Consider the following 22787-nt stretch of genomic DNA (forward strand, 5'->3'; position numbering starts at 1 on the left):
TCCTCTTGCCACGCATCTATCCCAACCGACCCATCCTAACCCCGACCATCCCGACTCGGTCCGCTGCGGACGACGCGCCACGGACACTCCAATTGAGCCGCCTCCGACGACCGCCTTCCCGCCGACCTGCCCTGTCTCACGCCTTCTCTGCCCGCTGAAGGTCAACCCTTGAAACGTGTCGCGCCCTCCGCATCCACCACGCGTCTCGCCGGGCGTACCATCTTCGGCAGCATGCATTGCGTGGCTGTGCTGTCTGACGGCATCCAAAACAGCCACAACGTCAGGCACTGAGCGATCAGCATTCACTGCGCCGCCTTGAACACGTCCATTACAACCAGAGTATTTGTTTACTGTATTGTGTATTACCTATCGACATCGATCTCGCCCTTACTTCCATCTAACTAACTAACAAGCCATCATGACGCGTACATTCGTCTAAGCGTTATCATCATTCGTATACTTCAACGCCAAACCAAGCACCATACAGGGAGAAACCCTTCACATGAACCTGTAGACCAAGTGATCAACATAGGTACACCCGTTGGCTTCGTATCACCCCACTCATCCTTACACGCGTCTGACATGTTGGCCTGGCCCTGCCTGACCTGCCCACATGCTATACACTCTTCAAATAATGCGTCCCGTCGGCCGGCTTCCAAGATACCCGTGCTCCTCTGCAACAATGGTGATGTTTGCTACAATCTGATGATTCTGCAGGTTGTGACGAACACGGCGTTGTGGCTAGCACGGCCGATAATTTGACAATGTAATTCTTCGTAGACGACCAACAGGGCCGTGACGCGCCCCGTAACCTTTGCAGATCGATCACCCCGTGAAGCGCTTCCAACCACGGGCAATCGATCCTGTCACAGGCAACGTATACACTTTTGAGCGCAGGGTGCTGCCGGAATGCGGAGCGAGAGGAACCCTCAAGCCCATTTTGAACGTAATAAAATCTTGCAGGCTCGGCGCCTCTCAGACGAACGGCTTTGGTTCATGCACACCCTGAACAGTGTTGAAGCTCTGCGAGCTCTGCGTCGACATCCTCATGTCATGCTTCGCGGTCGCAGGTCTGGACTTGGTCAATCGTCCGCCTCCAAGCTCCGTCGAGTGTCCTGGTTCCGCCGCCTTGGGTGTGGTTGCTGGTCGTTGGGGGATCGTGTACGAGTAGTTGTTCCACAGGTTGTCCGGGTTATTGTTTTCCGGCTGTTGAAGCATATCCGCTGACTGGGCTGCCTTGTTCTTTTTCCGTCCGCAACAGCAGCTTCGGCTGGCGTAGGGGTACACCAACAGTAGGTAAAGGGTAGTCCCGAGCAGGATTATCGCTGGTGCAATAGAGACGCATATTATGAGTGCCCAAGCCGTTCCAGTGAGTCCACCTTGCTCAAGGTCGACACGCTTCTGGAGGTGGGCAATCGAAGGCATTTTGTTGAAACGTTGGTGAAGGTATGACGGAGCGAAGTGAGGGTGAAAGTGGCGATTTCGAGATAATTTCGTGACGAGTGAATGGACGTATCAACAACACACGAGAGACGACTGCGTTATAAGAATGGACTGGGATGAGTATAGTTACAAAGGATCCATTATTAACAGTGCAAACAAGGGCGAGGTACGTGGACTTTGTACGCAAACCAAGGCGGACCACCTTTTCCGGGTCATATGACGCACCCGACTTGCTTGGCTTGGTGCCAACGATGTTCGGCGTCAGGGGTTTACGTACTGTCCAAGACAAGACTACTACAAGCGCGCCGTCTCTGCCGCGAGCCCGAATAGTTGGAGGATGGCTAGCGAAATGGGCGCCAAGGTTAAGAAAGTGTTATGACCTGGTGGCCAGTTAGCCTGATACGGTCTAACTAACGTCAGGGCACGCGGCGGCAATGATCTCATCGAGATGCAAAATCAAGGTATCTACACCCTCAAGAACCGTTCCACGATGCGATACTTTCCCATCAGGCGTAGAATACCGATATGCTGCATGCAATTTCGTGGAAGCATATGCACCAACTTCAGACCTACTCACTAGGATGTGGCAGATCCGATGGTAGATCATCCTGAATGATTGGCGAAGAGCCGCTCAAAGACGCTCGGTAGGGAGGGGTCAATTACCTCCATATTTAGCGACCAGTTTCTCGACACGAATCGCATCAGACACCCAAGTTTCGTGTCTGCCGGCCTCGCCCAGATCAACGGCTTTGAGGTTGCTGTGAGACGCGTCTGGGGTGGCTTTTGTCGCAGCCGCAAGTGTCGATCTAAACAACTCCTCGGTCTGGTTCCAAGGCATGGTCTGATCATCCTCGGCGTGCATGAATACCAATCGTAGTCTGGTGCATCGGCCTACGTGCAGGGTCTAATTAGCGAATGTGCCAGCCTCACCAACCTCACCAGCCTCACCGCTCCATCCGGTCTTTTCAATCCCAGCCCCAGCATTACAAACGTCCACACTAGGAATCCTCGAAACACAAATAGCGGAAACTCTCTCCGTCCTTGCCGTTTATATTTAGGCCGTGGGTCACTTACGGGCAAGATCAGCTAAGCGATCGGCGGACATCCAAGTGTCCTGCATCTTGCGGCTAAACCAGGCTTGAACGGCTGGTATGGTCTTGACCGGTGCGAGAACAGGAAACAAGTTGGCAATAGTATATGACGAGAAAGCGTTACCAGCGCTTGTGAATCCGGCGCATAGTATCAAACCCGCGAATTCTATCCCCAAATCAGCGTAATGAAGTGCTGTGCCCGCAACTACGGCCGTCCCCAGCGAATGGCCCAGGAGCACGATGCGATCTGGCGGTATTCTGCATGTTTTCAGGGCCCAGTTGACGATCGCTTCTGCATCGTTCAGTAGACCTGGCTCTGATGGTATGCCTGAGGACTTTCCGAACCCCCGGTAGTCAAAGGCCAGCACGAAGATCTTGTCGGACGCTCCCGAAGAGTACGATCTATACTCGAGAGTCCTCCGTTCTTGGGCTATCGTACCAGCATTCCCATGGAAATAGATGAGAAGTCGTGCCTCAGGATCATTGCGTAGCAGCTTGAAGGCAAGTCTCTCCTCCATGTTAGCGACGCCCTGTCGTTCTTGAATAAACTCGTCAGCATGACGAGCGTACACTCCTAGAGGTGCGACAAGCCACGCAAACAGTCTTTCGCCGTCGTCAGTCATGACGCGGAAGGGCGTGACCTGGTTTTCTTGAGAGTGTGAGCATCCATTATGATAGCGTATATTGGCTGTGGCCCATCAAACGTACTCAGGAAACCAGCTCTTTCGGGTTCATCGAGCCATTTCCCTGGAAACATGGTGATGTTGTGCAAGTAGAGCATCTCTGGTGTTTGTTAATACTGTTCAGTAGGGTTGGGGTTCGAGCATCAACTCACGTCTTTGCACCCACGGGATACAGCAGAGGAGAGTCGCTGGAATCCATAATCCACTGATGAACGAGAATGGTACGCCAATCGCACGGTAAAGATTCGAAGCCATCGTCGCGCGTCGTGATGTCGTGGGAGAATATGGCCAAGTGAGATTTGCAATCTCGAGACGCGCCTTGCGCATCGGATTCGCGTGGGAGATGCGACGGCTCTTTTCGCCACTAACGCGAACACCAGCTCATCCTCAACGTCCATCACATGTGTTTTTCCATGTCTCGCAGACATACAGCTGGTCGTGGATTTTGGACATTGGGTATTTCGCCAGTAACGTCCAGGATGCAAACCGATGCAATGGCGATAGCAAAGGCTTAGAATTACTCGTCATTGTGGCACGGGAATAGCTGACAACGTATGCCCCCGCTTCAAGATGTAGGCAAGCACGATGCAGACAAAGCTGTTGCCTGCACACCCCGGTCAGGCAGGCCATAAAAGATTCAAATTTCAACCCAGTTGAACAACCTTTTTGTCTGTAGCCAGCAACCTCACCACCGACCATCATTCCACCATGTCAGCTCTCAAAGCGTATCCAGGCTCGTGTCACTGCGGCAATGTCCAGTACCAAGTTCGGCTCAAATTTCCATCACGCGACACTCCGGTTCGTCCGAGTGCCGATATGATTCGTCTGTACAAATGCAATTGCTCGGTCTGCCAAAAGATGGGCTTCTTCCACTGTCGCCCCATCAGTCCAGCCGATGATTTCATCCTCACTTCACCGGCCACCATCGAGGAGCTGGGCGACTATCGTGCGAACGTTGGCAAGGCCGGCTGGTACTTCTGCAAGAGCTGTGGCGTACGCGTTTTCGGAGTCGGTGCAGCTTGGGAGCAGGTGGAGCTGAACGTTGAGGAGTGGGCAAGTGAACAACATGAAGGAAAGGAGACCAAGTTACAGAAGGTTTGGAGGACGAAGGGCACGACATTCGCAACTGAGGAAGATGGAAAGGAGGTCAGGAAGCTGGTGCATTACGTGAGCGTCAACGCAGTCACGCTCGAGCCTAGCGAAGACATTGACTTGAGGAAGTGGCACGACAATGGTTGGATAGGTTATGTGGAGAACAGAAGTCGTGATGAGGTAGAGCGTAACCGGATGGGGAAGCCATACAGCGGCGGAATGTATTGAGATTACCACACAGCTTCAACACAGATGTCCGAGATCAAAGCGTAATGCTCGTTTGAGAGAAAAGTTCAGTAACATACTTACTTGGTGTTTACACATTGCTGGTAAACTAACTTAGTTTAGCTGTCTGATCTTGTATCCGTATCGTATCTGTACTATCATAGAGGCTTTCTCTCCGTCAAGTTACGAAAGAGCGTTTTGGGTCCTGACCGTCATGTTACATTCTTCCACTCCCCTATCACGGCATTGGGTATCTCAAGCTTGATAGGACACAGTGAATTACCCAATATGTTGTGATGGTGGCCTTCGATGTCTTGAACCTCGCTTCAAACTACGCAACTCGACTAGACCTGTGGTAGGCTTTTCTGAGCACCCAAGGATACGGCCCGAGCATCTCAGCAGGTGAGTCGAGCTTCTATATCCAACAGACACTGCCGTACACTTGCCATTCACGGAAGCTGGCACACTGAACATATCTACTGACTACAGACTCGAATTCAGTTCCTTCTCATTTGCTCCCCTACGCGACGCGTGTCGAGTTTCACGTTGTGCTTAGTCTCTCAGAACGCGTCAGGATTACGCATACCAACCGTTTGCTTCTCACGTCCACCTACTGCGCTGTACGTATGGAAGGCCCGGTTTGGAATAGCCGTGTTTCTCACGGGAGGCGGCCGTGATATATAAGAGCTAGGCCCTGTTCCTCCTACCACAGGCCGCAGTTCCGGAACCGGAGGTAATTGTCCAGGAAATGAGTAGTAGAGATCGTCTGCGGGGAAATAGAGATCGTCTACTGGTTGCGGATGCTTTTTCAAAATAGGAGCCGGCCTCTGCGTATCCTCAAGGCTTTCTAGCTTCGCTAATGTTTTCGCGATCTCAGTTTCTCTTTCCCCCTTCTCTAGATCTGTGTAGGTCTTTTGGGCTTGGAATTTGTCTGGAACAGTTATCACCCGCTTTCCAGATCCCCGCCCAATAGGTCGAACTGACGAGCGTTTGCACTCTGGGTATCCGCCCTTGCATTTTGGACACCCGCCCTTACACTTTGGACACCCACGCTTATAACGTAAGTAGATCCAGACTCCAAGTGAGAGAAGCAAAATAATAGCTATGATGATGACAGCAGCGAGCACTAGTTTGATTACCATGTCATCACGAGTACGTGGTTTAGAGCCTTCGGGCAGAGGCGACCCAGTTGGATTCAAGGTCAAGGATGTGGCGGTAGATGGGGAGGCTAACGAGCTGCTCAGCCCGGTAAAGAAGCTACTACTTATTGTAGGTGTCGAGGTGACAATGAACGATATTGTTGTTCCATGAGTTGTGGAGGTTGTAGGAACAAACACAGTGGTGTAGGAGGTCTTGGTGACGGTGGCAAGACTACCAGTCATGTTAAAAATGTGAGACAAAGGTATTGGTTGAGAGTTGTTTCGGCGGCGTGTCAGGGCTTTTTGTTCAAATTTTTTGAATAGGGGACATGTGTATATGTGGACGAGCTCTTCAAATGTTGTGAACGAATAGAAATCAATGTGGATTTATAGTATACACACAATGTTGACGTAATTCACATGACTTAAGTGAGTATCTTTCCAGTATCATCGAGGTGAATTTTGCGCACGTTGTGCATGTCTAATGTTGAGATGATACGGGAACACTGTAGACTCTACAAAGAAGCTTACGAATTCATTACGAGATTCTCATTGGGTTGAATTTAGTCAGAAGCGCTCACAAAATACCAGACTTGGATGCCTGGCAGAGAGATGTTGTTGGCTCGGTAGGAAAATGTGTATAGGAAGGGGTTCACCGCGCCAATACTATTCAATAAGCGAAACGACTAATTTTCAGTATTTCCATCTGCTTTTGCTAATGCAAACGAGTATTCGCTATGCTTGGACCAGACCTCTTATACAGTAGAGTCTAGGACAACATCTTTCGGATGATCACCTTTTCCTACCTCATCTTCGTCCTCATCGCCATCACCAATGACAAAGGTCAAGTCATGCTTGACTTTGTCCTCAACATATGCATGGAGAGCATTGTCAATTTCAGCCGGCGAAACAGTCGACTGCATCGGAGACGTGGCTTTGATAGAAGTGACAGAGCCGTTAGCATCTAGCTTTTGTTGACTGTTGCGGAGGTCCTGCATCGGAATACCCTCGTTAGGTCCGCAAGTGAGAAACGTTCGGGGGGCACTCTGTGCCGCGAGCTCCGGCAGTGTCCTCACATCCCCAGAGCTTTGGTCGCTTTGATCTGTTTTCCTGCTCTTCAGGGAAGGGTCTTGCGACGGGACTAAGGTGTTCTGTGAGTCATATTTCACGATCCGTATAACATTCTCTAATGAGTTGGTTGAGTGCTCCTTGATCGGGGGAAGCCGAGGCTGTAGTTGTGGTTGCAGTTTGGTAGAGTCCTCTTGGTCTGCGAGTCGTTTTTTCTTCTCTACTTCCTCGCTTTTGTAGCGCCTACAACGTAGAAAAAGACATATCAATACGTACAGAAACACTATAACGCCAATAGTGCTAGCAGCAATCTTCGTTCCTTTGTGTTTGGAGTCTGGAACGGACGAGGATGGCGATGGATGGATAGTGTTGGCTCTGTTGAGAAGGGTGTGACTTGGGAGAGCGGGCATCCCGTAAAAAGTTGAGAGTATGTGGTTCAAGTTCAACAAAGTGACAATGCACGTAGTTGAGTAGTCCACCTTATCGAAAGTTGGGTTCCAAATTACCATGGGGCGAAAATAGCGAGAGGGAACTTATGGAGTGAATGCTGTTCATTTGGAAGTCGGTGTCGTTACTATGCTCATATCGTGAGAGTACAACGTTGAAAGCAAAGGATATCGATGGTGGACTAGTCGTTCACTTCCGTCTAGAAAAAGAAAGCAAGTAAAAGGCTCAACATTGTACATAGAAACCAGTAAGGCTCGAGGCCACCTTCAAGACTATCTGCTATAAACGCATATTAGTAGCCAGCATTGTGCGATGATTAAGACTACGTGTTTACAAGACCTTTTAATCGTTGCTATTAGGAGTGATGTTTAGCAACACCAATTGATTAAATTTATAGTTACAGTGCCGCCCAGCATGCGCTTGCCGCATACATTCATCCTATAGCTGCCTTTCCGCCGGCGTATTTTCCTTCTGGTCCCTCAAGATGCGCATCCAACACTGCCGATTTCCCATCAAGCACATGTTTGATGGCCTCTGGCAATAGCTTACTCAGTTCGTCTACCGTGCTCGCATGCGCTGCCCAGACCTCTCCGCCCGATGCTGCCTTCGCAATGCCCGAGTAGTCTGGTGTTGGTGCGAAACTGATATTCAACTCCTCGTTGCTTACCTTCGAGCCCTCGCCATCAGGATGCACCAACAACATAGACTTCCGCGGTGCGTTCCAGCCCTTGTTGTTGAGGACAATGGTCAAGATGGGGATCTTGTATCGCTGAGAGATCCAGTAAACGGAGCCAGGGACCGAGAAGAGATATGTGCCATCGCCGACGATCTGGCATACAAACTGTTTTTTACCTGAGGCGTCTGTTGCAAGCTTGATACCGAGAGCGCCTCCACCACTCCAGCCGAGACCGCCGCCTCCGCAGTTCAACCAAGAGCCTGGGAGAGTGACCTGTAATTGGTCTGCAACGAATGGGGTGTTAGTAACCGCTTCGATTGCCCAAATAGTATCATTTGGACAGAGCTTCTTAAGCTGTGAGCAAAGGTAGGAAGAGTTGTAGTGGCCTTTGTCGTCGACCTTGATGTCGCTAGCAATAGCCTCAAGTTTCTCCTTGTGGAAATCTTGCAATGCTGACCAACGATCTGTAAAGAGTTGACTAGACAGTTTCTCCTTAAGGTTAGTGTCGAGATAAGCGTTCAATTGGGTGAGTGAGGTATAAGCATCTGCCCGATAGCGCTGCACAGCATTCAAGTAGAAAACCGGCATCTGCTGCTTCAACGGGTCGACGTCAACGTGAAAGACCTTCGCCGTCTCGTTCGGGTGGCATTGAGTATTGATCCAAGGAACGTCGCAGTCCAAGACCAAGATGACATCAGCAGTCTTGATCCTAGGCTCGATACCGTATCGGCAACCAAGCCATGCGGGATGATTTGCAGGAAAACACATGTCGCTACCTCCGGTATCCAGGACTCGCAAACCCTTGACGTTATCTGCCAGCTGTACCAGCTCCTGTACAGCCGCGTGGTTGCGCCCTGAGTATCCTGCAATCACGAGTGGCTCTTGCGCATGTGCCAAAGCCTCTGCAATGGCCTTGATACCACTCGGAGGTAGCGCCGCGGGTTCGACCGGATTCCAGTACTCCATCTGCAAGTTGTATGGCGTGAGGTCCTCTTCCATGGCCTCGCGTGCTCCATACAGGTATACTGGGCCTTTCGGATCACTCATGGCGAACGACAGTGCGCGATTGACCAATTGCTGCTCAAGTCAGCTTCAGTAACTCCTCACTCTGGTCTGTAAATACCTTGACGTTTTTTCCTGTCTTGATTTCGCCGGTGTATCTGCAATACTGAGCTACAATTTGCTGTTTGAGTCAGTCCTAACGTCTTTTCTGATCATACTCTCTCAGGTACGAACTTTCTGGTCAGGGACATCTTGAATCCAGTGTATGTACTCAGTCCGGCTCCCGCGCATTTCGCCTTCAATCGTGTATGGAGACAGGCCAGCAAAGATGAGGACAGGTGCCCGGCCACAAGAGGCATTGTGTACGGCAGCTCCGAGTCCTTGTGTTCCAACGTCGACGTGAACGATTACGCACTGAGGTTTGCCAGTCAACCGAGCATATCCATCGGCCATTGAAAGGGCAACCATCTGATTTGGTGTGTTATTCAACAGTGGTCAACTTGCATCTTCGTATACGCACCTCATTCGGGCACGTGATGATCTTGGGGAATTGGCCCTTCTTCTCATTCTGGGCGGCGTTAGTTTCTGGTGGTCGACATGGCCATGTAGCATACCTGGCCTTTCACAATCGCCTCTATGATACTGGGATGGTCGGATCCAAGGTTCACAAAGACATACGTGATTCCTGCCTCCCACAAGGCCTCGAAAAAGGCAAAGGACGCTGTGTAACTATGGAAATGTCAGCATGTGGAGTTTATATGTTCAAATCCGAGCTAGTACTTACACCATGACTGCTAGAGCTGCAAAGAGACGTGAAGGATAGAGAGATGAAGCTCAACGAGGCTGCAGAGATATGCCCACCTCATATCTGATAGTTCTTGCCATTCATGTCATAAGGAGGCAACGCCCCCACCATAATGCGGGGAATATTGCAGCAGCAGGGGCATGTCGGCAGCAACTGCGGTGCGGTTGGTGGAGACGGCGCGGCAGTTTTCCGCATGGATGGCGTAGGGCTGACCTCGGGAACACGACAGACCAAATTGGCCTCGTATTAAGTTGTACATTCCAACATAGAGGATGAAACATTGCTTGTGGATGGACTGAATATCACTTGCACCTATGAGCCTCATACACAGGAGTCTGGTGCTGCGACGACACCGGCCTGAGATGCGTTTCATCCACCAGTTCGAGCAGCCTCCAGCGGTGGACTAAAAGAAGCTCTTCAGCGACCGGTATGTCTGTTTCCATATTCTTTTCCTGACCGTTCATTTTTCTCTACATCATGATATCAATACTGTCTCTTTGTATCTCTCTTGGATCACTTTCGCTTGTCCTCGCCGGTCCGACAACTTGCAAGCTCCCATCTCCTTCTATCTTCAACACATCAGACATCCCACTATGGCAGGTCGGGAAAGATATCTGCCAAGGACCACCAGATGTATACTTCATTAAACACAGTAAAGGGAAAGGTCTCGGCCTCTTCGCAGCCCACGATCTCGAAGTTGGCGATGCTGTGATGCGGGAACCTCCCATTCTGAAAATCCGCCCACCCGAATCGATTAAAGGAGCCGGCTACCCAATGGCTGCAATAACAAAGCTCGTTCGAACGGAATTCAACAATCTATCCTCAGACGCACAAGCGGCAATCATGGGCCTGACATACCACGCCACCCCAACAGAGAAAGAGAACTTCGACAAATTGGGCATTATATTTCGAACAAACGCCTACAACACAGGCAACGAGATCGGCCTCTTCCCCAAAATCGCGCGCATCAACCATTCCTGTCGCCCAAACACGAGCTACTACTGGAGCGAGAAGCTCAACAAACGCATCGTCTACGCAACTCGCCCGATCAAAGCTGGTGAAGAGTTCTCCGTATCCTACATCCCCCTTCTCCTCACCTGGGAGGAGCGCCAAAAGCGTCTGAATCGATACGGATTTACATGTACGTGCGAGGCCTGCGCGCAGGAACAAGTCGCGATGCAAGCTAGTGATACACGCCGTCTCACCATCAATAAAGCGTTTGTGACGTTTGAACATCAACTCCATCTCACTCCGCCGAAATCTCGGACTGAAAAGGAGCAAGCCGTAAAGAATGCTAAAGCCAGTATACAGCTTGCAGAGCTCGTGCAGCAAGAAGGTCTTGCGGATTACTATGCAAAGGCGTATAGGATTGTGGCGATCAGCCATGCGAGGGTAGAAGACTGGGAGCCGGCGGCGGTGTGGGCAAACAGAGGATATGAATTGAAGTTTATGGAGGATCCAGAGAGTGTGCATACAGCAGAAATGCACCATCTGACCAGTAATTTTATTGCAAGTTGGGAAAGTGAGCTGAACAGGACTCATCGTCATCATCATCGTTGAGGCTTGAGGGATCGTGAATTCATCATCTCCCGACTCACTGCTGAGCATGCCGTTGTTAATCATTGTTTTATATTCTTCATAGAGGATACAACTAAAAGTCATAGTGCTGCGAATCCAGAATTCAAACAAAGATTTAAACACACTCAAGGTATCGATGATCTACTTCTAAACCCAACACCCTGCCCATGAACGCCAGGTCATTCCAACACATGTCACCCGTCATTCGGTCGTCACAAATCGTCCACAGCCATACCGCCAGAACAAAAGCTAGATCTTGTAGACAATCCCACCACTATACATGATCTTGTTCCTTTCGCTAAGCGCCTCAAGTGCCTTCTCTGCCTCCTCTTCCCCAAATGCTTCTCTCCCACTGCCACCTCCCCGACCCAGCCTCGCATTCACAGCGGCAACAAGCGGCTCCATATCCGCGGCATCGTTGGCAAACAACGGGGTGTCGATGAGCTGGCCTAGTGCTGTCTGGAAGACCTGAAGGCGCTGTGGCGAGATGCCTTGAGATTCGGGCTGTGTGGGCGGAAGTTGGCTTTCTGGTTGTGAAGACGCAGCACTGACTTGTGAAGAGGGGCCGGCGCCGGTAGACGATTGTGTACGTCCTGTCATGCGTTGCGTCCGTGGCGTAACGCGGTAGAGATCCTCGTCCTCCTCTTCTTCAGGCTGATTGTCTTCGGGAACAGGCGTGTGTGTTGCGCCTGTTCGTTGGCTGCGCGTCGAACGACCGTCGGCGCGTTGCGATGGAGTGGCCTGACCCTCGTCACCCTTGTCGTCATCGTCGCCCGAAGACTCGCCGTCTGTGGACATAGCGTCTGGGTCGCGAACAGTCCTCCTCCGCTTGCGGCGATCGTCCTGAACGACCTCCTTGAAGAGGGCAAAGCGTAGGATCTGCTCCGCCACATCTGCGTCTCGCTGTTCGACGCGCTTTGATAGACGGGCTTTGGCGTGTGCTGTTGACAGACGAATGAGGGTTTCGAGGGTACGTGCAGTGATGGGGGAAGTGCGACGCGTCCCAGAGTCCAACTCATCGTTTCGCAATGCCGAGTACACGGCGACGATGTGGTCTGCGGCGCCCTTTGTAAGGATAGGCTTTTCACGCTTGGCGTACTGTATGTACTTTTTGATGAAGGGAATACCAAGGACTTCGGTCCTTCGTGATGCGCCGCGGCCGACTGTTATGGTCACGCCGGAGTGCAGCATGGGGTTGAACTTTTCGTAGACGTCCGTTGGGCGGTTGGCGTCAGCCTCGGTCTCGAGGCCCACGCCCAGAAGCTGGGCACCTTCCTCGCGGACGGGGGCGCCCTCTTCGGTGCCCGGCTGGCGGTAGCGGTGCATGCGCAGGACGTGCTCCGAGATCTGTCGGTCGCGCGCATCCTCGATGTCGTCGGTGACGACGAAGAGCAGATCGAAACGGGAGAGGAGCGAGTCGGGCAGTGCGATGTTGCGGTGCGGGTCCTTGTGGATATCGTACTGGCCGAAGATGGGGTTGGCGGCGGCAATGACGCTGCAGCGGGCGTTGAGCGACGTGTGGATGCCGGCTTTGGCGATGGTGACGGTCTGCTGCTCCATGACTTCGTGGATGGCGACGCGGTCGACGTCGGACATTTTGTCGAACTCGTCGATGCACACGACGCCGCGGTCGGCGAGGACCATGGCACCAGCCTCGAGACGCCGCTCGCCCGTCTCCTTGTCCGAGGTGACGGCGGCGGTGAGACCAACGCCCGAAGAGCCGCGGCCGGTTGTGGCGATGGCGAGGGGCGCCGTGTTGAGGACGAAGCGCAGCAGCTGCGACTTGGCCGTCGAGGGGTCGCCGACCATGAGGATGTTGATGTCGCCCCTCAGATGGGTGCCGTTCTCCAGGTTCTTCTCCTGGCCGCCCAGCAGCAGCAGCAGGATGGCCTTCTTGATGTAGTCGTGGCCGTAGATGGACGGGGCCAGCGACTGCGAGAGCAGCTCGAAGACGCGGCGGTTCTTGGCGATCTTGTTGATGTTGCGGATGTCGGTGTCGGTGATGGTGACCTGGGCAATGCCGCCGCCCGACTTGGACGACAGCAGGATGATGTTGTTGGCCAGGACCAGGGTGCGGAAGGTCGAGCTGCCGGCGCCGGCGTTGCGGCTGCCCAGCGAGCGGTAGATGCCGACCAGCTGGACGCGGTCGCCGGGCTTGACGCGGTCGACCAGGTCGTCGTCGAGGATGACGTCGACGGAGCGCGGCAGCTGGCCGGCGGGGGCGCGCTCGGGCATCTCCTGGATGGAGATGGTCTGGTGGTCGCGGTAGGTGCAGTAGCCGTACTCGGTCACCAGCGGGTTGCCCTCGCCGTCGTCGGTCGGGTAGACGCTGGAGCTGGCGGCGCCCGTCGTCATGGTCTGGTCCTGGTACTCGCGGAAGTGGAACTTCTGCTTGTTCTCGTTGTAGTGCACGCTCTTGACCACCTTGGGCCGCACCAGCGACGTCTTGGTGACGATGCCCTCGAGCGACACCATGTGGTTGAGCTGCGCCGAGCCCAGCGTGCGCGGGTTGCACGAGAACTCGCCGAAGCTGCCGATGTACGCGCAGTAGTAGACGACATCCTCGCCGCCCTCGTGCTTGGGGCGGTCCGAGAAGGTCTTGACCACGTTCTTGAGCGCGCGGTTGAAGGCGTCGGCGAAGTCGAAGGGCTCGTTGAGCAGCCCGTCGGCGAGCTCGCGGTTGTGCGTGCGCACCTCGTCGATGCTGACCGTGAGCCGCCGCTGCGCCCGGTTGAGCATGACCAGGATGTCTGGCCGGTAGCTGCGCGCCGACACGTCCTCTGCGCTGCGTCAGTACATGTATATCGTGGTGAAGCACTGCCAGACGCACGCGGATCTAGAAACTCCTCGACCAGCCGCACGCGCCGGCGCACGTCGTCGTCTCTGATTACTTCCGACATGGTGGTGCAGTGTCAATGGCGATGGTCTATCCCGCAGCCGGCAGTCGTCGTGGTGGGGCGTGGTGAGCAGGCGTTGCGTCGAGGGCAGTCGCGTCGCGCGTAAAGTGGCCTTGGCATGGTTTCCTGGGTGATCATCGCAGGCATCGCGAGCATCCAACACCATCCAGCATTCCAGAACTCCTCTGCCACACAGCCCCGACTACACTCTCCTGCCACCCACGTCACGTACCTGAACCTGCCCACATCCGTGACTTCCGCAGTGCATATCGCAACAACCCACTTATCGTGTCCATCGACCCTCCCAGCGCCATCACCAGTGGCTAGCCAACATGACGTCTCAGTGTATACGGCGATAGCCGGGGTTTAACATGAATAATACTAATCTCGCCGCCTTATTTCCGTTCGAGATGCACATCTTCTCGAGCTCAATTCGCTGGCTCTTGACGTAATCCGGCGTTGACGTAGGTAGTGCAGCGGAGTCCAGCGGAACGCTACTCATAGCTTGACGGTATAAAGGGCAGCAGCACATTTCCTACTAAACATCGAGTATTCACATCTTCCCGATTCATCCTCTCTTCTCTCCACCACCAAACACAATGGCCCCACGCGTCTTCCTCATTACCGGCACTTCTACCGGCTTCGGCGAAGAGCTCGTCAAGGTCGTTCTGAAAAACGGCGACCACGTCGTTGCTACAGCTCGCAACAGCTCCAAGCTCTCCTTCGCCGACGCCAATGACTCCAACAGCCTGCTCGTTGACCTCGACGTGACAGACAAAGGCTCAATCGACAAGGCTTTCGATGCCGCTATCAAAAAGTTCAACCGCATCGATGTGGTCGTCAACAACGCTGGATACGGTCTCTCGGGCCCCTTTGAGACGTTGTCAGACAAGCAGATTAGGCAGCAAATGGAGATCAACTTCTTTGGCCTGATGGACGTCACAAGAAAGGCCATGGAGACAATGCGGGACTTGAAGACGGGCGGCGTGATCCAGCAAGTCACCTCTATTGGTGGTCAACGCGGTATGAACTACTTCATGAACACTTGTAAACCCTTACTTACTTTTCAGGTACTCCATCATTCTCCATTTACTGCGCTAGCAAGTGGGCTGTCGAAGGATTCACCGAGTCCCTCGCTGCAGAAGTCAAGCCTGAATGGGGCATCAAGTTCACATGCATCGAGCCCGGCGGTTTCCGCACCGACTGGAGCGGCCGCAGCATGCAGTTCGGTGAACTCGAAAACCCTGCGTACGATCACATGGACCCCAAAAAGCTTGCCGAGGGCCGCCATCACAAGCAGGCTGGTGATCCGCCAAAGGCAGCACAAGTCTTTTATGACTTGGCTATCATGGACGACCCGCCAATGAGGTGCGCGGTTGGTACTGACGCTTATGCGGCCATGAATGACAAGCTCGAGAAGTACAAGGAGAGTGTGAAGAAATTCGAGAAGTGGAGCACAAGCACCAATGTTGATGAATGAGGCATCGGGCTAAACGCCTAACCGTGGAGAGTATACCGCGAGAGTTGGTTGTAGGGCGTGCAGCCTGCTCCAATACACTACGATTGTTTTAGATTCGAAAGACCAGTTAGATAATGGCGACAAGCATGAAAACAACAAAGTCTATTTTCACTACTACCATCCTACGTGTCCATATGTCAGTCGTGGAGAGTCTATTGACATTATAGTAGCGACGACTGGGACGTCCAATGGGCAACGCCTGCAAATTTGGTCTCACAAAGTTACGCCTGCTACGAGCAAGGCGTTCCATGACACAAGTGCGATGCTGTGAGCATAGCCACGTTGTCCCCCAATCGACGGGTTCCTGGGCTGATCACTCACCACGTCTTCAAAGATATCTCACCACGAGGACGCCTGAATCTCCACATAGCCAATCATTCGCTCTAAGCAATCTATCAATCCATCGCATAACTACATTTACTCCATTCACCAACTCGTCAACCGTCTATACAGTTAGTAGCCTTGTCTACAAGTGGCACAACGTCGCACCCAGCAGAGTTCGCGCACCATAGACCAACAAATACACCGCACGTGGCAGGTATCACGCAGTCAATCTTTCAGCTCTCGAGTCGAGCATTCCATGGTGACATCATTGCTGCGACTTGAAGAGACACTCCGTGGTCACGCATGGGTGAGGATAGATTTCGTCCCTCTTCCAAGGTACGAGTCAGGCATATCCCGAAATGGTGACAGGGGATCCGTTCTGGCATTCAAGTCTCAGCTATGGCACCAGCCATGTTATACAACCATGCTCAAGATGCCCGAAATAATGCAGGAATTCTTGTTGTCTCCCAACATCACCAGCTCACCGCTAATTGACTCGACAACTTCTCCCGCTCGAATACGCACGTCTGACTATGTTACTAGATTGTAACTTATCGAGTGTGACCGAGCCTTTGACACCACAAACAACAGGGAAAGGCTACATGCCCACCTGATGCCTACTACCAGTTCTATCCATGTTGCCAAGTCCATTGGTTCACGCTGCGCAGCTGATCCTCTGACATGAGATGGTGAATTCAGCACTCACATCAGCGCCGTTTGCGTTGCTGGCGTTCAAGGGCGGTTGCGGTTGCGGTTGTGGACGCCTACGTTGTCGGCATGACCCTGGGAAATTTTCCTATACTTCTACGACTATCGCTTCTACTCTATATATTCCGTTGGGTTTGTCTTCTTGTCAAGATGATCTCAGCTTTACAAAGTCTCAAATATCCAAACATCCTCTCCTTCGCCATGGCGATCCTCCTATCCGTTTCCATAACCATTGCCTCTTTTCTGCCTTTACTTGTACTCGGTTCCCCAGTGCCGGTACCTCAGGCCTATACCCCAGAGCCTTATAGCTACCCCGAACCGGAACCTTGCCATGGAAACTGCTCTTGGGTTCATGATCCAAGTATTTTCTACGAAGACGGTGTGTACTGGCGTTTTGTGACCAGTGGAAATATTGGGGTTTCCGTTGCACAATCTTTAAATGGACCATGGGAATACAGGGGTGCGTTGTTGCATGAGGGGACGAAGATTCAATTGCGGGACGATCAAGATATCTGGGTATGTGCAACTATCTTTCAAGAGAGTGTTTGCTGTGGAAGAAGCTGATCTGACCCGCAGGCGCCCTCGATCTCCAAAAGAGACGACACTTACTACGCTCACTACTCAGTCTCTTTCTTTGGCTCCCAAAACTCCGAAATTGGAGTCGCAAGCTCAACCTCCCTCAAGCCAGGTACTTGGACAGATCACGGCAGCATGCAACTCCCTCTATCTACTGCATACAACCTCATCGACCCATATGTCTTCCGAGACGGCGAGGATTCTGATGCCCCGACATACTTTACGTGGGGTAGCTACTGGTCTGGCATCCAACAGATCGAACTTGCCCATCACAGCGAACTGCTGGCTTGGGCGGGCAACGAAGCGGACATAGTGAACATCATCTCTAACACGACCTCCTCACCTTCTGTCGTCGAAGGTGCCATTCAATGGAAGAAAGACAAATGGTATTATATCTTCTTCTCTGTCGGGCAGTGTTGTCGGACGGAGAAGGAGCTCGCGCTTCCAGGAGATGAATACCACGTTGTGGTGTGCCGCTCTAATGCCGCTACTGGCCCTTACTTCGATCGAAATGCGAAGGACTGCACGAAGGACAATGGTGGTACGACGATTCTGGCGAGCCATGGGGACATATATGCGCCTGGGGGGCAGGGCATCTTGGTTCATCCGGACAATGGAAAGACAGTCATGTACTACCACTATGGTAAGGTAAATTCTGGTCAATTATGATCAGAGCGTCGCTAACAAGAGTAGTACGTCGCAGTGTGGGATACGAGGCGCACCAGTTCTTCTTCGGGTTCAACTACCTAAGTTGGGAGGACGGGTGGCCCGTAGTCAGCTGATAGTTAAGTTACCCGCGAAGAGTTGGCTTGCTTCACGGTCTGGTTGGACTCGTGGAGTCTTCGCAGAACACATCTTGTTTTGGGGTGGGAATTCCTCAAGTGAATGCGCTTTTGGTGTTTGTTCAAGGCTTTTCTCTGGCGATGCGATAATTTCTCTCGAGACGGCGATCTTGGGGGTCTTTCTTTTCACATAGGAGCTTTGGAATGTGCGCAGATCTTAGCTTTTTGCTCTTCCAGATGGCTATTCGGAAGGTTTAGCGATGCTACGGACTCATGAGTAACGATTGTATACTTACTTGTCACCTGGCGGCGCGATTTGAAATAAATCTTTACCAGGTTTACCTAAGCTTTTGTCTGTGTGATGATAGATATTTACGTGCGCTCAATGTCATGTTTCACTCCGGGGAGACGCGAAGTTGATATCTACACTAATATCTAAAAGTGTTCTAGAAGTTTTGCTTGTAGAGAGCACACTGCATCTCGAGTCACATAGTGCACCAGAGTCATCTGAGGCTTGATTTAATCTCGACATCGGCTCATGGTGGGGGTTGGTTCGACCAATCACGTAAGATCATGTACAACTAGACGCCGGACATGCCTTCCGAAAGTTGGAGGGGTTCGGCGAATTTAACCATCCTGTCACAGGCAGACATTGCAAAAAAGAAGACTCGAGTGAGCGGACCTCATCAGGGCTCTTAATAGAGCACGCGACTGTTGCAAGGAAGACAATGCAGCATGTGAGACTCTGGCGCGATCGCGGGGCAGAAACTTAGTCTAGAAATAGCCATGGTACAGCCACGCTGACGTCAACGCTCCGGCTGTTCCGTTCTTGCCGTAGGTACCGAGCATCCATTGGCCAAGCTCGGCGCAGTGAATACCTGGTTTGCACCACCCACGCCAATCTACAAGACGAGCGAGTGCTGCCCCGCGCACAGCCTCTCTCTTCCAGCCCCACCTTTCACAATCGTGTCTTAATTCAACGACCTCAGCGTTGACGCGGCTTTGATATGTCGTCCAGTAATGGTGGTGCGCCGAAGCGCAGCCTGAGGAACAAGCTATTCCACCCTTTCAACCACAAAGCAAGCGAGAAGATCGAAGAGATACAGGAGAAGCTCGAGCATACGAAGCTGGGCGACGCACATATCAAGGCTGTCCACGTCAAGAACAAGCTTGGAAAGTTTACTAATCTGGTCAATGCCAACCATCGACATGACGAAGATCACGAGAAGGCAACGGATGCGAAGCGGAGTCGCGTCGCAGAAAGCCACCGATTCGAATCTTTTGCGCCAGAGAGAGACGGCAATCTGGTGAAGTGGTATGTGGACGGAAGGGATTACTTTTGGGTGAGATTTAGACGCTGCATTTACATTTCGAAACTTCGTTGACGAAAAGTAGGCTGTTGCGGAAGCGTTGGAACAGGCGAAGGAGACCATATATATTGCTGACTGGTGGCTTTCTCCTGAATTGGTGAGATGGCATGCAATCATTGCGGGACCAAAAGCTTATATCTGTAGTTCTTGAAACGGCCTCCCTTCTACAATCAGAAGTCTCGATTGGATCAGATTCTCAAACGTCGTGCGCAAGCTGGTGTCAAGATCTATATCTCTGTATACAAGGAGGTAAGTAATTTCCATGAACTCCAGATGTAGCACAACTAACGACCTCAAAGGTGAGCGCAGCACTCACTTGCAACAGTCAACACACCAAGAAAGCTCTAATGAACGATCTCTTCGAGAAAGATGAGCCCGGCTATGGTAACATCCGTGTCATGAGACATCCTGATCACAACGTCTTTGAAAATGCCTCGGATATGACGTTCTACTGGGCACATCACGAGAAGTTCATTGTCATCGACTATGATATGGCGTTCATCGGCGGATTGGATCTCTGTTACGGACGATGGGACGAAAAGCAACATCCACTTTCCGATGTACATCCCTCGGGAATTCAGAACCAAATCTTCCCAGGCCAGGACTTCAATAACAACCGCATTCTGGATTTCGAGGGCGTTGAGGACTGGAGATCCAACAAATTGAACAAGCTCGAGTACGGCCGTATGCCGTGGCACGATGTCTCTATGGGCATCATCGGTCCGGCTGTCTATGACATTGCGGAACATTTCGCCTTGAGGTGGAACTTCGTAAAACGCGAGAAGTACAAGCGTGATGAACGATACGATTGGCTTACTTTGGAAGGCCGGGAGGGCGAAGATGAAGATCTCATTGGAGTACAGAGGCCGAAGTACCCCGTTGGAGACTACGTCCATCACCCCCAGACTCCACTCAGATCAAAGAACCTCGACAACCGTGGAACTGTCCATGCGCAGATCGTCAGAAGCAGTGCAGACTGGAGCATGGGCATTGAACCAGCGGAGCACAGCATCCAGAACGCCTATTGCGAAATCATTCGGAACGCCAAACACTACGTGTACATTGAAAATCAATTCTTCATCACAGCGACCGCTCAAGACGATACTAACGCAGTACATAACCAGATAGGAGCCGCCATTGTCGATGCAGTTGTGGCGGCAGGGAAGGAGGGTCGCAACTTCCGAGTTATCATAGTGATCCCAGCAGTTCCAGGCTTTGCAGGAGATCTACGAGAAAATGCAGCAGCCGGGACAAGGGCCATCATGGATTACCAGTTCAAGAGCATCTGTCGCGGTGAACACAGTATCTTTGAGAAGGTCAAGGCCCAAGGCATTGACCCGACCAAGCACATCTTCGTCTTCAACCTCCGTTCGTACGATCGTATTAATGTCACTGATACGCTCAAGAAGCGTGAGGCGCAATCCGGCATGACGTATATGGAATTGGAACAAGCCGAAATCGAAGAACTAGAGGCAGATCCTGATGAGGGAGAGGAGGCACGTAAGCGTGCAGCCGATTTGAGGGCGAAGTTCTCGAACCAGTCACAAGACGTTGGAATGGGTGACCAGGGTGGAATTCTTGATCCCGACTCCATCGCCGATGATGCCATGCTCACGGACAAAAAGCCCAGCACTGAAGAGTGGGAAGGTGACCCAGAAGAGGAAAAAGAGCACTTTTTCCAAGAAGAATTGTACATCCACGCCAAACTCTGTATCGTCGACGAGAAGTATGTCATCTGTGGCTCGTCCAATATCAACGATCGATCCCAGCTTGGTTTCCACGACTCAGAGTTGTCTGTCGTCCTACAGGACAAAGATGAGATTGATATCGAGCTAGATGGCAAGCCCTACAAAGCGGCGCGCCTCGCGCACGATCTTCGCAGCAATCTATGGCGGGAACACCTTGGCCTTCTCCCACCTCAAACTCTCGACGGATCTGAAGACCCCAATGCCCAACCCCCGGGTCACTCACCCAATGACACCCTTCCAGGCCCCGAAGCCGATTTTGTCTCCGATCCGCTTTGCCCCAGACTCTGGGACGAGTGGTGTGAACGCGCATCCACGAATACCGAGGTTTTCCGGACTCTCTTTCATGCCGACCCCGACGATTGTATCTTGACGTATGAAGACTACGACTCGTTTACACCAAATCCCAAGGCAGACAAGGACCATAAACAGGGTCATTTGTACGACAAGGTACGACCTGTCAAGGAGATTCGAGCAGAGTTAGACCGTGTGAAGGGGCATTTGGTTTGGATGCAATTGAAGTTCCTGGAAAACGCAGATTTGGCGGAGAAGGGGCTGGCCGTCAATTCGTTTACAGAGAGTATCTACACTTGATACTCGATGTAGAGTGCGTGGGCTTGTCTCGGGTGCATATTGTGTACTGAACGGGTATTCCACCTGGGAGTGCTGTAGGCGACTTTGATATCGACGCGTTCGCAGGAGATGATTCGTTGCTAGTATGGTTCCGCGGGTATGTTGAAGTTGATCTTATGATGCTAATTTATCATTATTGGAATAATTAGTTACTCTATTTCGTTTTTTGATCCTGCACTCAAGCCCTAGGCCAACTGAAGGCGACCGACTTCTTTGCTATCAGTTCCCTATCTAGATGAAACAATTAAACCCATTTAACATCACGGGTCAATTTGACGGCGGAGCAGGGCGACCATGCTTCGAAAACTACCTTACTACTCGCGCTTCGTACTCTCAGCTGCGGAGCCTGGAAAACGAAACAAAGTTGGGGGGTGTTTGTTACGAATAACATTGCTATTGGGAAAATCCTGGATCTAACATGATTGAAATGCATGGATACGAGACTGGAGCCGCGACCTAATGAAGACAAGGGGGATCACGGTACTAAACTGTCGATTGACTTCTGACCAGCCTCATATATTAGTCACCTGCGAGAACTGACCGACCGGTAATTAACGAGCCTCTGGTATCAAGGGTCTAATCATGAGATCCTGCTCATTCCGCTTCAGACTGCTAATTAATCTTGCAGATCATTATCCACATCTCAAACGGGGACTTTTCCGGAAATACTGGAGCCGCCGCATGATGTCAGAGCAGGCATCAAACATTTGCCTCTCCTCGATACTATTCATTTCGATATGAAAACCCAATGTGTTGATCTGTGAGTCTCTGCGAACTTCAACGGAAAATACGTCTCAGGCAATGGCTCTCGTCAAACATGGATCCGAGCAAGATTGGGTATCGATGCGCACTGGAAGTGGGGAAACGAAGTTTCATGTAAACCATTCGATTCAACACCGCCTTTATTGAGCGAAGATATACGAACGAAGCCGACGTACTTGTGTGGCAGTGGAATAGCGGAAAGTGTACCGTTGCTGAATGTGG

The 22787-nt window shown here is 51.8% G+C and overlaps 11 protein-coding genes across 11 annotated transcripts; 5 read left to right on the forward strand and 6 right to left on the reverse strand.

Moving 5' to 3' along the window:
• Positions 1–869: 869 nt before the first annotated feature.
• Positions 870–1736, reverse strand: P153DRAFT_54726 (uncharacterized protein). The gene has a single exon (XM_033673273.1). The coding sequence runs from the start codon at positions 1423–1425 to the stop codon at positions 976–978; it is 450 nt and encodes a 149-aa protein (XP_033522137.1). The 5' UTR covers positions 1426–1736; the 3' UTR covers positions 870–975.
• On the reverse strand, positions 1622–2443 carry P153DRAFT_54744 (uncharacterized protein). Its single transcript, XM_033673275.1, has 3 exons — positions 2392–2443; positions 2107–2334; positions 1622–1823 (listed from the first exon to the last, which is right to left on the reverse strand). Exons 2-3 carry the CDS (start codon positions 2303–2305, stop codon positions 1738–1740), a joined length of 285 nt encoding a protein of 94 aa, XP_033522138.1. The 5' UTR covers positions 2306–2334; positions 2392–2443; the 3' UTR covers positions 1622–1737.
• P153DRAFT_54743 (alpha/beta-hydrolase) lies at positions 2444–3734 on the reverse strand. Its single transcript, XM_033673274.1, has 3 exons — positions 3370–3734; positions 3243–3317; positions 2444–3183 (listed from the first exon to the last, which is right to left on the reverse strand). Exons 1-3 carry the CDS (start codon positions 3542–3544, stop codon positions 2510–2512), a joined length of 924 nt encoding a protein of 307 aa, XP_033522139.1. The 5' UTR covers positions 3545–3734; the 3' UTR covers positions 2444–2509.
• A 176-nt stretch (positions 3735–3910) lies between these two features.
• P153DRAFT_294862 (uncharacterized protein) lies at positions 3911–4537 on the forward strand (the record flags this gene model as incomplete). The annotated part of the gene is made up of 1 exon (XM_033663983.1): positions 3911–4537. A coding segment is annotated over one exon (627 nt), but the record flags the coding sequence as incomplete, so codon positions are not given.
• Positions 4538–6236: 1699 nt separating this feature from the next.
• P153DRAFT_358593 (uncharacterized protein) lies at positions 6237–7250 on the reverse strand (the record flags this gene model as incomplete). The annotated part of the gene is made up of 3 exons (XM_033666815.1): positions 6237–6359; positions 6480–6984; positions 7018–7250. 3 exons carry the CDS (start codon positions 7248–7250, stop codon positions 6237–6239), a joined length of 861 nt encoding a protein of 286 aa, XP_033522141.1.
• A 264-nt stretch (positions 7251–7514) lies between these two features.
• Positions 7515–9828, reverse strand: P153DRAFT_344084 (thiamine diphosphate-binding protein). Its single transcript, XM_033666036.1, has 6 exons — positions 9651–9828; positions 9481–9595; positions 9387–9434; positions 9101–9334; positions 8988–9047; positions 7515–8941 (listed from the first exon to the last, which is right to left on the reverse strand). Exons 1-6 carry the CDS (start codon positions 9653–9655, stop codon positions 7622–7624), a joined length of 1782 nt encoding a protein of 593 aa, XP_033522142.1. The 5' UTR covers positions 9656–9828; the 3' UTR covers positions 7515–7621.
• A 66-nt stretch (positions 9829–9894) lies between these two features.
• P153DRAFT_320211 (SET domain-containing protein) lies at positions 9895–11584 on the forward strand. Its single transcript, XM_033665111.1, has one exon. It carries the CDS (start codon positions 10149–10151, stop codon positions 11229–11231), a length of 1083 nt encoding a protein of 360 aa, XP_033522143.1. The 5' UTR covers positions 9895–10148; the 3' UTR covers positions 11232–11584.
• On the reverse strand, positions 11499–14149 carry P153DRAFT_377279 (DNA replication licensing factor MCM3; the record flags this gene model as incomplete). Its single annotated transcript, XM_033669725.1, has 2 exons — positions 11499–14029; positions 14080–14149. The coding sequence occupies 2 exons, from the start codon at positions 14147–14149 to the stop codon at positions 11499–11501; spliced, it is 2601 nt and encodes an 866-aa protein (XP_033522144.1).
• A 164-nt stretch (positions 14150–14313) lies between these two features.
• Positions 14314–15778, forward strand: P153DRAFT_368312 (NAD(P)-binding protein). The gene is made up of 2 exons (XM_033668480.1): positions 14314–15169; positions 15217–15778. The coding sequence occupies exons 1-2, from the start codon at positions 14746–14748 to the stop codon at positions 15624–15626; spliced, it is 834 nt and encodes a 277-aa protein (XP_033522145.1). The 5' UTR covers positions 14314–14745; the 3' UTR covers positions 15627–15778.
• Positions 15779–16847: 1069 nt separating this feature from the next.
• P153DRAFT_295281 (glycoside hydrolase family 43 protein) lies at positions 16848–17942 on the forward strand (the record flags this gene model as incomplete). Its single annotated transcript, XM_033664019.1, has 2 exons — positions 16848–17213; positions 17274–17942. 2 exons carry the CDS (start codon positions 16848–16850, stop codon positions 17940–17942), a joined length of 1035 nt encoding a protein of 344 aa, XP_033522146.1.
• Positions 17943–19062: 1120 nt separating this feature from the next.
• Positions 19063–21764, forward strand: P153DRAFT_387490 (phospholipase-like protein PldA; the record flags this gene model as incomplete). Its single annotated transcript, XM_033670655.1, has 4 exons — positions 19063–19398; positions 19451–19522; positions 19570–19674; positions 19725–21764. 4 exons carry the CDS (start codon positions 19063–19065, stop codon positions 21762–21764), a joined length of 2553 nt encoding a protein of 850 aa, XP_033522147.1.
• Between the last annotated feature and the right edge of the window lie 1023 nt (positions 21765–22787).

Source organism: Dothidotthia symphoricarpi (genome assembly GCF_010015815.1).
Source record: "Dothidotthia symphoricarpi CBS 119687 unplaced genomic scaffold P153scaffold_14, whole genome shotgun sequence".
NCBI classification, from domain to species: domain Eukaryota; kingdom Fungi; phylum Ascomycota; class Dothideomycetes; order Pleosporales; family Dothidotthiaceae; genus Dothidotthia; species Dothidotthia symphoricarpi.